This window comes from Sciurus carolinensis, chromosome 17 (assembly GCF_902686445.1).
Source record: "Sciurus carolinensis chromosome 17, mSciCar1.2, whole genome shotgun sequence".
NCBI lineage: Eukaryota > Metazoa > Chordata > Mammalia > Rodentia > Sciuridae > Sciurus > Sciurus carolinensis.
In genome coordinates this window covers 40,566,628-40,581,390 of record NC_062229.1, presented here as the reverse complement: position 1 = coordinate 40,581,390, position 14,763 = coordinate 40,566,628, and the positions used below count along the sequence as shown (strand labels likewise).

General features: G+C 43.2%; 1 protein-coding gene across 6 annotated transcripts in view; it reads right to left on the bottom strand.

Moving 5' to 3' along the window:
• Nucleotides 1-14,763, bottom strand: part of Nek10 (NIMA related kinase 10) — a 214,848-nt gene that overhangs the window by 170,567 nt on the left and 29,518 nt on the right. For all 6 annotated transcript variants that reach the window (XM_047531950.1, XM_047531952.1, XM_047531953.1 and 3 more), the window contains 2 exons: nucleotides 9,808-9,892; nucleotides 722-763 (listed from right to left, as the gene is read on the bottom strand). In XM_047531950.1, the coding sequence (XP_047387906.1) occupies nucleotides 722-763; nucleotides 9,808-9,892 (127 nt within the window). The remainder of the gene's footprint in view (nucleotides 1-721; nucleotides 764-9,807; nucleotides 9,893-14,763) is intronic.

Here is a 14,763-nt window from a genome sequence, read left to right as displayed (position 1 = left end):
AAATTATATCTAACCAGAATACAGGCAGATATCAACAATAAGATGAGGTAGTCTGATAATTGCTCACTGTCAATAACTGATTATAAGAATTAAGAAGATCCCTTACAACATAATCTTATCAAAGATTGTTTCATTAAATGAGGTAGACCTCTAGTCAATTACAATTCTTAAAAGCAAAAATTAAACAAGAATCAAACATCCCAAGAATGAGAATGTAAAATAAAATAGATGTAATTCTATATTGCTGTTAAACTTAATCTTCCATTAGTAATTCAGAATGAGTTTGCAGGACCTTGGGTTTATTATGAAAATTATTCTTTCTGTACCCACAATAGGTTTTAGAAGAATGGGCTGTTCCAACTCAATGACATGCTTGGAAATTTTGTTTTATTTTATTAATAAACCCAAACCACTGAGCTACTCAGCATATATATTCGCCTGCTTACGTTCCCTTGGTAGTTATCAAAACAGAAAAATAACAAAGTCAAGAACATTTTCTGTACTTCCTTGTTTATATGTTAACATTTAATGAGCACAGCAATTATGTCTGTGGGTGAAAAAGTTTTGAACACCTCAGGCACACTCTCATCGACCCCACCTGCTCCCCTGACAGGCAGCGTGATACAGGAAAATCCTTTTCTGCCACACGGTTGTTTGATGCTTGCTCAGAGCAGGGCACAGAATGAAAAGGCAAGAGTAGCCACCACAACAGGAATCTTACCTGAGCTAAGTTTTCAATCCCACCCAGGTTGTGGAGTATTTCCTAATAAAATAAAAAGGAAAGAACATAAATAAAGGATGAGGGTGGTGGGGAAGTAGATCTTACATGCCATGTTTTTACTAAGTCGTAACATCTACCATTATTTCTTCAAGTTCTATATTCTAACATAAATACAGAAAACTTAGTGGTTGTCATTCATAATTCAGGAGAATGAATATCAATTCAGAACTGCCGGCTGCCTCCTCATTCTTTGCCACCATCTTATGTCATCATAGGATGTTAGACTCGGGAAGAGCTGTTAGACAGGGTGCTGAGGTGCTCGTTCAACCCTCCCATGTTACATGCAGGAAAACTAAGGCTCAGAAAGGTAAACCACTTTGCTAACTGACAGAATCGGAAGAGCACAACAAGGACCTACGTCACTGAGCTTTAGGCAAGCGTGAAGTAGGTATCCAAATAGATAGACATTACAAGGAAGTTACGCATGAAGCACCGTGGTAGCCCAGAGGAGGGAAGCGTCATTGACTGAGAGGACTGTGTCCTACAGAGGACTAAGGAAAAGACTTGCTAAAAATGGTGGTGTCTGAGTAGAGACTGGAATGGTGGGAAGACTTGTTGAATAGAGATGGAGGAAGGAAGAAAGAAAAAGGAGACTCCGAGCAAAGAGAACAGTAGGTTCAAAGGTACAGATGAGTTGTGTAGGAAAAAAACATCAAGAACAACCCCTATCAGGTTCCCCCTCACCTTGCACAAGTTCTGTCTCTTTTCTTCTCCCTTGGATAAAGCCTACTCTTTTATGCTCACTTTTCATAAAACTCACAAGAACCTGAAAAGAAGCTGGATACAGCGGTACATGCCTGTCATCCCAGCAACACGGGAAGCTGGGGAAGGAGGATCATGAGTTCAAAGCCAGCCTCAGCAACTGAGTGAGGCCCTGACTCAAAAAATAAAAAGGGGTGAGGATGTGGCTCAGTGGTTAAACACCTCTGGGTTATTCTCCTGTAAAAAAAATAAAATAAAAAACAGAAAGAAGGCACAGGAAGGCAACTGGGGCCTGCTGCTACACTATAGCAGAAGAGGCTGAAAATCCGGTGTTCTCCTTTGGGGGACTCATCCATGATCCTATGGAAGGCATGATCCCTACCCTATGTACACCTCATCCAGACACCCACCGACTGCTACCATGGACCTTTGGACTGCCCCGATGTACAAAACACCCAAGCTACAAATGGCCATGCAGATGGAACCCAATATGATATCCCCATGTACAGGGGGCCCTTAGGTAGGCCTCTGTAGGCGGGCTCTCACTGTTGACCCCTTTCAACACCTTTCTGCAGCTCAAAGTAGTCAGAGCGGTCATTGCTCCTGTCCCTAACAGCAGAAGTGGGACTTAGGACCACTTCTATGTGAGGGAAAATGCATAAGATAGGACATACAGTAAAACAGGCAGACAGTTAAGGAAATGGGCCCCAGCACCATCAAAAAAAAGGAGAGGCTTCTCTAAATGAACAGGCTACTCTGAGAAATTAACCTGCAGAAACATGCCAAATATGCTGGCCAACTCCTTTTCCTAGGGAGGCAGGACAGACCTGAGTGAAGAATGCAGACTCAAGGGCTAACCAATATCTTTGGTACTTTCCCAATACCCAATTAGCAAGGCTTTTGATCAATAGCCTTGGTACTTTTCCAATACCTGATTAACACAGGTATCCACCAGTGCCTCCTCTCAGTAGCTATATAAGCCCCCAGACTTGTGCACTTAAATGGCAGCCTGCTCTTAGGTCCTCTCTCGCACGGCAACAGCTCTGGCTTTTTTCTTCTCACTCGAATAAATTCTAGTCTTTTACACTAGATTTTTTTTTTTTAAACAGAAAAAGAATAAAACATCAAGATGTTCCTGTACTCTGACAGAAGCAGTTCCATAACTCCCTAACAGGTTTACTGGAGGAAATGTTAGGAAATTAGGGTGGGATCAAACTGTGAGACGTGTAGATGTGAGTCCATGTTTCAACATCTTCATAAAGACCTTGAGACCCAGGGAGAATGTGTGAGTGAAATACCTGCAAGAACCAGCTCTCAGGGCTTCTTCACTCAAGTCTTAAAATGAACGGGAGAGGGAACAAGCATCAACTGGGAGCCTGGTCAGCGGTCAGTAGCAGTGGGAATGAGAGAAGCAGGAATGGTCTTTGAAGTGATATGACCACCTGCACACAAAGAAAGGAAGTGAAGAAGACATCACCCTACCTGAGCATGGGTGACTAGGGACAATGACATGACTCACAGACACACGTAGGGAGGGTCTGTCAGACTGGGTGGAGGAGAAAACCACGTGGAGCTATCCAGATTTAAAAAAAAAAAAAAAAAAAAAGGACAACAAGCCATGGAACGTCAAATAGAGCAAAGGATCGAAATGTGGGAGTCATTCACATGAAGGAAATGCAAATTTGAAGGCTGGGATGTCACCAAGGGAGAGGATAACGTCAGAATGATTGGTCATGATCACTGTCGTTTTTGAACATTTACCATGACAAGATATTTATGTATGTTAATAGTATGGGACTAAGTCAGTGTGTACCAAACAATGGCTTGGAAATATTCATTTTATTTTGTGCAATTGATGGAAAATTAGGTGTTTAGGAAGAAAGGAAGGGAGGGAGAGAAGGAGGGAGGGAAGGAGGGAGGGAAGGAGGGAGGAAGAAAAGTTGATTTATGGTGAAATTAGCTGGGGAAATGCTAGGCTGAATAAGGTTTAATGAACTCTTTGTCTCAGGACTTCCCGAGCCTTTCACACGCTGCCGTGTACCGTAAGCCTCCAAGGGAAGAGCTGGTGATTAGTTTTTCATAACCACTGTACACTTCTTTTCACACAACTCATAACTGCTGTGGAACACTGTTTGGGAAGTGCTGCTAAAAAGTACCCAAAGGGGAAAGAAGCTTTCTCCCTTAGAGAATTATGTTGTCAGGTACTTGAGGATTTAGCCTTCATCTATGACACTGGCCCTGTCCCTCATGCCCCTATGCAGAGAGGAGCAAGACCAGGAGACAGCTCACAGAACCATGGTCCTCCTTGTATTCCATTTGGTTCAACCTATGGATTGCACGAAGCTGAGGTTGTAAACTGGAGAAAATCATGATTACGAAATATGTATACTCTGGGCTTAATGGTTCTGGTTACTAATCGGAAAAGCAAACACCATTCACCTGCTTAGATTACAGCAGCACCTTCTGTGTGACCTTCCAGACCCAAACATCTCCCACCACCACAGACCACAGGTCAGAAGGCCAGGATCGATACCTCTGAGCCTATGGACCTGGAGAAAGTCCCAGGTCAATGTGAACCATGTCCTTGCTCTGCTTCTTCCTGAGTTGTTCCTTTTTTTTTTTTTTTTTTTTTTTAAATAGATTCAAAAACACCATAATGGCAAATAGCATATTTTTTAAAAAACAGAGCACGTGGTACCAAGATGGGCACTGTTAGCACCGCTGTTTAACCATGGTGAGAAAAGTCGTTTCTGTTAGGTGCTCTCATCCTAGGCGCGCTCGGCCACTAGGCCAATGAACGCTGAGCGCGTCAGGGAGCCCTTGGTGCCGAGTCAGCACCTGACCATTTCACTCCTCCATTGGCAGCCACTGGTGCCTCCACGCCGCCTGTTCCTTGGTCTCGATTTTAACACCAGAGCCCCCAGCGGGCTGGTCCTTACTTCTCTCTCCAGATGTGACAGTAAACACTCTTCCGAAAGGCCTGGGGTATTAGATTTGGAGGGAAGGGAGTGAAAAAAGGAAGTATGTGGGATGTTTCTGAAGGATCCTGCCCTGAAAGGATGCTGTGTGAAGGGAAGATGGTGCCATTAAAAGAACCAGGAATAGATTCCGTAGGTTCAGGAGTGAGCGGAAGGATCGGAGAACTTCATTTGTAAAAGTTAACAAGTACAACTGGGCACAACGGTGGTTCTCAAACTTTGTTCTCGGGATCTTTTTGTACTCTTAACAGTTTCTGAGGACCCCACAGAGATTACAGGGATGTTGTTCATATGGGTGGTTATCTATTTATATTTACCACAGTGGGTATTAAAAAGACGTTTTGAAAGCCGAAGCATGTCCAGGCACAGGCCCTATCAGCCATCAGAGCCACGACACTCATCACCACATGCTGAGCACACTCTGGAAAATTCCACTGAGTTCTCGTAGGAGAGAGAAAGTGAAAAGGCAAATTACATCACAGCATCATTTGGAAGAGAGTTTTGACCTTGTATAGGCGCTGAAGGGGTCTCAAGAGGTTCATGAGCTGTCCACAGACCACAGTGTGAGGGCCACTTTGCTATGGTGCCACTGAGGTGGACCAACACAATTCTGGAAAATCTGAACTTAAGGGGAAAAGTACAAGGCTGAAAATAAAGGCTTGTGGGCAAAGAATAACAGTAAGAATGATAGCTGAAGTCAAAAGCTTAGAAGATGTGGGTAAAGATGATAAAGATGAGAACATTTTATGAAAGGTTAATATTTACAAAGATTTAAAACAGGAGTGAGGAGCCAGGCATGGTGGCACACCTCTGAAACCCCAGCAGCTCAGGAGGCTGAGGCAGGAGGATTGCAAGTTCAAAGCCAGACTCAGTACCTTAGTAAGGGCCTAAGCAACTTAGCGAGACACTGTCTCACAATAAAAATATTAAAAAAGGGCTGAGGATGTTGCTCAGTGGTTATGTGCCCTTGTACCAAAAATAAAAAAATAAAATAGGAGCAAGTAAATAATACCCCCAAAAAATGTGAAATAAGAACGAGAGACTCTGAAGATCAGTGAAAGCAAACCGAAACTGTGGTAAAGGTATCTATCTCCTGCTAAAGAGAGGTCAGGGAATATCAGGGCTGAAAGAAGGCTACTCGTTCCAGCTATCTTCTTATTTCTAATGCAATTGAAGTTTGGGAGCTTTAAAGATTCTCTTTATATCTCTGAAAAAGCAATATGATATAACTTCACTATAATGAACATAACTGAACATTTATCCTGCTTCTGTCTCCAACTATGCTTGGAATTTGAGCACATATGGCTTCCTTTAAGCAATTATGTCTTCAAAAATGGCTTCCCTGTCCTTCTCCCCTGTCTTTTTTGTTAGAATCTCCACTAAACATATACACTGAAACCCCTGTGTACTAGCAGGCAAGATGCAGTTTACACACTGCCTGTTTGCAATCTCTCAGCCAGGAATTGAGCACTGAAGCACAGCGCACTGTGGGCTGTTTAAATGGCTTCCAGAAAGCTAAAAGAAAAGGGGTGGGAGGTGGATTTCACGAAAATTAAAGGGAGATCAGTAGAGGAAAGGGAACAAGATGGGGAGGTGGGAAATAGTGAGGAGTGATATTGGCAAATTATATTGTTACATTTTATGCATGAACAAGCATGTAACAACAAATCCCATAATTTCGTACAACTCTAATGCAACAATAGAAAATGTGGAAAGAAAAAAAAGACATGATGAGATCTACCAACTCACTTGTGAGACTACTTTTCACAAATATCTTTAGGCCTTCATTAGCAAGCTATTCCCCACCCCCCCACCCCCCCCGTTGGTACATTTGGGTATCTCATTTTGCTATTTGTTTCAGATTATGAAAGTTTACAGGGGTGTCTGTTGGAATCATTTGCTGAGTCATTTCCTCAAATCATATTCCATTGAATCAGTTAATATATAGTTTTAAATGTACGAATTATAAATATCTGTAACCAAATCATTTGAAGGTTTGATAAATTTTTAACAAAGTTTGTACATTTTTTATGAAAGTTACTAGTAATGCGTTACTAAATAGTGCAATGAATTTTTAATCCCCCTGCCCAATTTTGGAGTTGAGAGGGTTGATGGTAATAAATGTATGATGTATACTTAAAAAAAGAAGAAAAGAAAAAAAAAGATATGCAGCTCAACTCACAATAGCTAAACTATGGAACCAACCTAGGTGTCCTTCAACAGATGAATGAATAAAGAAAATGTGGTGTATATATGATGGGACATTACTCAACTTTAAAGAAGAATGAAATTGTGGCATTTATTGGTAATGGATGGAGTTGGAGAATATCATGCTAAGCAAAATAAGCCAAACCCCCGCCCCAAAAAAGGCTGAATGTTTTCTCTGATAGGCAGATGCTAATTCACCATAGGGTGGGAGCTAGGGAAGAACAGAGTTACTTTAGATTAGGTAGAGAGGAGTGAAGGGAGGGGAATGGGTATAGGGGTAGGAAGGATAGTAGAGTGAAACAGACATTATTACCTCATATACATGTATGACTGCATGATGGATGTGATCCTTCAGTAGGTACAACCAGAAAAATGAGAAATTATACTCCATTTGTGTATGAATTATCAAAATGCATAAATACATTCTATGTCATGTATAACTAATTAGAACAAATAATTTTTTTTAAAAAAAATTAAATTAAATGGCTTCTAAAGAGAGCACTGTACATAGGATTCAAAGTGCAAGTTAATAAACACCAGTCCTGGTAGAAAGGAAGTGAATTCAGGGGACATAACCTGATGCTCTAATAAACATAGTAATAAGGGGAAGAAAAAGACCTGAATGGACAACTGGGTAAAGAAAAAGGATACCTTTTGTTTTTTTTGTTTTTTTTGTTTTTTTTTTTGCAGTGCTGGGGATTGAACCTAGGGCCTTGTGCATGCAAGGCAGGCACTCTACCCACTGAGCTCTCTCCCCAGCCCCAGAAAAGGATACTTTTATAATAAGGAAAAAATAGAACAAGAACCACTGACGCCATAAGAAGGAGAACAGGTGAAAGGGTGGACCTAAGCAAGAATGAGGAACATTGTTTCTGAAATAAGAAGAAAAGTTGCATGATGATCCATAAATTTCAAACAACACAAAAGAAAAAATAGAGAGCTTTCACTGGAATGGCTTCAGGCCTCTCTGCAAAACTGATGACGATGTCCCTGTATAAGAATGACCTGGCAAGAGGGGGTTTAAGCATGAGACATGAAGATGGTTTGGAAGAGCCATGATGTAGCCTATAGTCCTGATTCAACAGAGATGAAAGGAACGTGTAGCACTGGCAAAGGCTTGCTGAGAGTCACCCGCATAAGTCACAGTAAAACCCAGCAAAGCTTTGTGACTTTGGCCAACAGTTCTTGGCAACTCAAGATGTTATACAACTGCCTGAGCACATGCTCTTCTGTGTGGGAAGAGAGCCAGGGAGGAGAGACTCAGAGAGTCCCCTTCTATGGAAAGACTGGCAATCCGGAATGCTAGCATAATATGTATTTGGAAACAAAATCTCATAAACAAAGTAGTTAACTGCATACTTTCCTTTAAAGAGTAGTGCAATCAACTCTTTTCTAATCCATCAAAGACCAGATAAAGAAAGGCAAGGCTTCAGAGGGGAGATCAGCAGAGTATGACTCCATTGTCACCAATTTTCCTAGCAAGCAGAATATCGCTAAGGTAAATATTTTGCTGATTTCCACAAGTCAGAAAACTGAATCTTCCTTCTTGAATACTTTCACTAATATCACACAGAATATTTTCATCCAAACTGAGACACGTCAGAGAGTAAAAGAGGGTGCTATTATTCATTAACTGGGAGCAATGAGCACATGCTGGGACTGATCCAGGCAAAATGGAACAAACGTGGGCTGGGGGTGTAGCTCGGTGTTGAGCAGGTGTTTACCATGTTCCAGGCCCCGTTTTCAATCCTCGGCAACCAAAAAACGAAAAGAAAAAGAAGGAAAAAAAAAAAAAAAAGAAACAATGGAACAAATGGTTGATTCTTAAATGCATATAAGCCACACCACATTGCAAAAGCCAGCTCAGAACCTCATGGAACAGCCAGTTCTGTATGGCTGGTTGTCGGGGGGCAGGGGAGACTGCCAACCCAGAAAACTGTGAGCAGTCAACACAGAAAGCCATTTGGAGGATGCTAAGCCACATATCCAAACCATAACAGCACAAGGTCAGGTTAGAATTCAGCATGAGGAAGGAGGTGACTGCTCTAAAGGAGAGTTGACCATGAATCCCAGAAGACTCAAATCAGAACAGGCTCTGTAGCCACTTGGTACCAAAACCCATTTTTTAAGGGCCAATTTTGGGAAAGATGATGACTATGATAATGAAAGAAAACATATCCTGATTTAAATAAGAATTCATTAATACTGAGCTTCCTAGTAGCTGATGAGGACAAGGCATGAAAAAGATACTTCTTGGGCTGGGGTTGTGGCTCAGTGGTAGAGCACTCGCCTAGCATGTGTGAGGCCCTGGGTTCGATCCTCAGCACCACATAAAAGTAAAATAAGGGTATTATGTCCACCTACAAATTTAAAAAAAATTTTTTTAAAAAGAAAAAGATACTTCTTAGGGAGAAAAAAATCTGTGAGAAGTACATAAACACATGAGAATAATGAAAACGCTCCTGAGATATTTAATACTGGCAAGATGAAACAATGATCAATAAGCAATCTTGAGGAATCCTCAAAACTGTGGTGCCCTGACCAGCAACCTCATCAGCACCTGGGAACTTATAAAAATGCATATTGTCAGACTCTACCCCAAGCTTACGGAATCAGAAACTACGAGTAAGAAAAGGGAAAGATTCAGGACCTCAGGACCCTCCTAAGACCAGTGGGAGGCCCGGTGCTCACCTCTAGCTCAGAGGCCCAGGCTGGAGAGGGGAAGGGGGCAATCTCTGCTGCTGCTACTGAAGCTGCGGTCCTGTTTTCCCATGGTGCCTCCGCAGCCACAGGAGGAGGTCCTATTTGTCACCACTGACTTGGGCCTAGTGAGCTACCTGGTCTTGAACATGCTTGAAAGGTATGGCTGAGTGTGTACCTCCTTGAACGGGTAATGATTTAAAATGCCAGGTGACAATGAAAACAGACCAGAAGTTCAATCCATTTAACCTCATAGATTATACAGCAAAAATATAAAGATTTTCATGTCCCCATTAAATCAATTCTTTTAAATCTCTGGAAGCCTTGGAGTTGTGAGAGATGAAAAAGTTAATCCAGAATACTTCAAAGAAAAGCCCACCCATTTTTTATTTCACCTTTATAACAAGGAAAATATAGTTTTATTTTTTTCCAACCCACCTGATAACATGGATCCCTCATTAGTAGCCTCAGACAAATTAACACTCTCAGAAAATGAATAGATGGGGCTCGATTAACCCACTCTCTGAAAGAAGAACACAAAAGAGAACATGTTTGAAACCCAGCACGACAGTTCATAACACACAGCTATGAGGGAAAATAAGGAGCACATTAAAGGTAAAAGAAGCACTCAGTTTACTTCAAGTTTAGTCTGCAGTGGAGACTGTTATTTGATACTCGTACTCTTATTCCACATTAATGCAAAATACATGTAAACCATGTTCATCGCTATGAAACAGAAGACCCTGATACCAACTCATACTTACTTTCTCATTGATGGCACCTCTCAGCCCAAATAAATACCTAAAACTTCCAGAAATTAGTAGGGTCAACTTAGTTAGAATTTGTGCCCTAACAACCTAGTGTCCATTTGAAAAAACACCCAAACATTCAGAGAATATTTATTTTATTTTTAATAACCACATTTAAGTACCAACAGGGTGTGCACAACTATGGACATTAAAGAACTTCTCAAGCCCTGGAGTTGGACTGGACTCTATCATTCTCATTTCCTTTCCCATCTGATTTCCACAGGGCACTTGCTTTTATCAGAGCACCCACTGGAAACCCAGCCCCAGAAAGACATGGCACCATCTAAAAGAAGGCAGTATGTACGATCTGGTGTTGAAATCGTAAGCTACCTGGAGAAGGTCGTGATGTACATGACCGATGTTGAATAACACTGCGTTTTCCTTGAAATTTTTTTTAAAAATCCCTGGTGCCCCTGGGAGTACTCATCACCCCAGGGCACTTGGACGCTAAGTTTGAAAACACGGTGGCAAGGTGTTTTCTTACATCGGTTTCCCCAGAAACAGACCCTGAAATGAAGATTGGTGTACGAAAATGAATAAATGAATGGTTAAGGATATGCTCACTAGAGAGATCAGTAAGAGAGTGGGGGAAACCAGAAGGGGAAGGGGAGAGAGCCAATCAGGGGTGCAAAAATCTCCCGGGAACCTCCCCTTACCTTGCTGGGGTCAGTAAACCCCACCCTACCCCACCCCCAATTATCCACACCAAGGCAAGAGCACTGTGTTTTTTTCTTACTGCTAAAACTGTTGCCATTGGCTGAGAGCTGGGAGGGACCTAGGGAACAAATTCCCAGGCACTCTTCACCTTCTGAGCCTGCAGGCAGAGCAGACTCACAGAGATTGAGGGCGGTGCCAGGGCTATTGGACAGGAAGCACTCAAGCCAAAAGGACAAGGACCTGAGGGTTCTGGGCAGAGCACCAACATCAACCCACATTTCTACATTAAGACTCATCAGAAGCCTTTGAAATTAAAGTAACAGTCACTTGAGAGTCACATGATGACAGACACGCGAGATATAATTGCTAAAAGTCAAGTATAGAGATTAACTAATGAAACTGGACCTGTTTAGAGGGGTCCGGGTGGGGGGGTCTGTACTTTTGCTTTAAAAATGAAATGCATCCAATATCTAAAATACCATTATCAGTTTTCCAAAGAACTATTTAACTCAAAATATTATTTCACTGTCATTAAATTCTGTAAGTACCCACTGAAGTGCATGTGGTAGGGTTTTCCAATTGTTTCTTTAGCAAAAATGATTTAGTCGTATCCCTTTAAGGGTCTTTAATGTAAGGACAGTTGCAATTTTGCTACATCCTTGAAAAAAACAGGCACTGGTCTAGTTCAGAAGTCACAGGGCCCTGCTCCCAGTAGCTGCTCAAATATGCATGGACTGACAAATTCCTTGACTTAAACCAGTGCCTCCAAGGCAAGCACGTATGGTCTCAGTTTAGGTATCTCTCATTTAACGAATTTAAACCCAAGGGAATCCCAGTCAATACTGAGTCCTTCATTTCCACATGTCTATAAGCTGTGGTTAGCTCAGAAGTGGGAAGACAGGGTGGGGGTGGCCTATGCCCTTCCTGGTTCTGCCAGGCCACCATGAGCAATTTCTTTCATGGCTCAGCTACATAGTGGTCCAGATAGTGCTGGTAACTAATGTAGTTAACATGTTAAAACTTTTCAGTTGATTCCCAATGTTGCCACACAGGCTACAGAGTGTGCAGAATTCGAGGGACCTCGTGTTCTGGTCAAGGACACTTGTGCGCAATGTACACAGAGCCCAGATTGAGATGAGCACCTGCAGCTTCCTGACTCTCAGTTTGATTGTCAGCATGCCTGAAACTGACTTTGGGAGCTCCTCCTTCTAGTCTTCCAAATGACCAGAGCAAAACCCTTGGTGTGTTTTCTTGCTTCCTCTATTTCCCTCCATCCTTCAACCAATTCTTGAGCAAATCTCCTTTGCTCTGCAATCTGACCACTTCTCACCACCTCCCCAACCACCACCCAAGTTCAAGTCACCATACCCTCATGCTCGACTTATCGCAAAAGCCACCTAGCTGGGATGCTTGCTTCTACCTTTGACCCCTACGCTACTCTTCCCCCATCTGCCAAAGGTGATCCTTACAAACGCCAATCAATTCACGTCACTCCTCTGCCCAAACGCTCCACTAGCTCCCATCTCACTCAGATTAAAAACTAAAGTCCATCCCCCCCGCCAGGCCCCACAGGATCTAGCCTTCCCATGACACCTCTAACCCCGTCGCCTTCCGCAAGACCTCTGCTCACTCACTCCCAGCCACGCTGATCCTCCTCCTATCATATGGACCACAGGACATTGCCTGATGTACTTCCCATAACAGTCTTTTCAACATTGGAATCCCAGAAATAATTAGAAAAATGTTCTCCAAAGTGACAGGAGGCCGGTCATTTGCAACTGTAGTGTTTGCTTGGTGCAGAAGTGGCTTCATAGCACAGGCTACTCCTGAGGTGGGGAGGTCAGACTGGCAGGCTGAACTCTGCATGCAGAGGAACCTGCCACTGTGAGTGCTGCCCAGCATCACCCATGGAAGGCAGGCTCAGCTGGGTGACACTCGTCTTGTGCTGCCCTCCAAACTAGTCATTACAAAATTGGGGGAGATAACAAAAATGGCTTCAGATAGTCAACTTCCTCCACTTCCTCCCACCTCCACAGCTGAACTGGTTTGCATCCAGCAAGGTTACGATAAAGCTCTGTCCCCAGTCACGTGGAACCTTTGCTTGAGCTCTAGCCACCAGCCAGCCTTCGCCTGACTTGTCCTATATCCTATCCTTAGCTGCTAGGGATAGAATTCAGCTGTGTCTCCTCTGTAGTCCTTCGAGATTCAACTCTCACCTTAAGCCTACGCATCTAAAACGTGAGTGGATGAGACCTGTGGTTACAGCTGCCAGAGGGGCCACCCCCATCCCACTGAGTTTACCCAGCCACCACCACTCCTTCTGCCTCCTGGGAAGGACATTGATCTTCCCAGGAATGTCTGAGCCTCCTAGATTACAGCTCCTAGGAGAAACCTGATGCAGGGCAAGGTGTTCCTACCACCACCTAGGTTCCTAGCAGGACTTAATTAACCCCAGGACCACCAGGAGGCAACATTATCCAGGGTCACACTGGTCACTGCACTACAGTTCATCCTGACTTCAGACTAGGCACAGCCTGCACTGGGGAAAATGTGGCAAAAGTGAAGGGTATTTTGGAACTAAAACAATCATCTGTGTGAACACTTGTAAAAATACGATTATTCGGAGGCTCCTATTACAAAGAGCATACATTTCATCTTTATAAATAGGGAGAGGGCACATGACAAGCTCCCCTTTCAGGTGCTGTGGCTAGCTAAAGGTGGCATGTAGCCCAAACCATAGTGCAAAGATCCTGCATCCCAAAGATCTAACAGAAAGAATGATCAAGTTGCAACAGCTGCTAGCGACCTAATGATGTTGAATGCTGATGGCTTTTCATTATTTAAGAGGAAAAGCCATGGGACATTTTAAGTGATGATTCATGCTACAAATACGTGTATACTTGGTACTTTTCCTATTAGCTATAGACAATCTTCATGAGGAAAGTCCATGACCTTTCCTACGTTGTGTTCCTATTAAAATAAATATTAACAGGATTTTTTTTCTATTTCCTCCCAATCACACAAGGAAAAAAAAAATTCCAGCATTTTTCATCTTTACTGCTAAAGGAGTGTAAATAAATGAAGATTTCAGAATAGTTTTCCAGAATAGTTTCAGAGCTGAAAGTTCAGTTCCAAGCAGATGACTTTTTTTGTTTTGTTTTGTTTTGCAATTTTGGGACCGAAGCCCAAAGCTATTAATATTTCTACATGGTTCTGGCCTCTGCTGTTGTAAATGTAAATAGGATTCCTGGTGTCTGAGTCCTCTGGCTTCTCCCCTCTGAGCACCGACCTCTGAAGGAGCAGTTGCTCCCTTTCTTGGCTCTCCACTTTTAACCCCCAACGAGGACCTGGCGCCCCTGGGGTGGAGCGCTGGTATTCAAGGGGCACCGCGCGCTCTGTAAGACGATACATACATCTGCTTGCCAAGAGTTGGGGGACTAGGGAACGTACGTGCGTGCAACTAGGGAATGACACAAAATAACCGGGACAGGTTGGAAAGATGGGTGTCTTCCTTTCACTGAATCAGCCCCTGTGGCCTGGCACGGCCGTGAGACTGGACTCCCAGTCTACACTCCTGACCTCGCCCCTCCGCCTGGGTCCCACCCAGGAGCATAACAGAAGAGAGAGGCCGGACACACATTTAATATGGGAACAGGCGCATTCGGCAAAGTGGCCTGAGGGGGTCCTTTGAGGCAGCCCTGAAAAACTCTTCTGCTGGCAAAGATAGGGTTTCCCTGGAGGATGAGTCTCAATATAGCAGCCACACAGGAGCAAATTCATGAGCGGGCAAATATTTATCCCCTCTTGTGACTGAACTTATGCCACTGCTTTCACAGGACTATTAATACATGACAGCGTGATCAGCTCCCACTGCCCTTGTCCAGGACCACCTGGCATGTCACTGTCAACGTCGGATGCCACTTTCTGC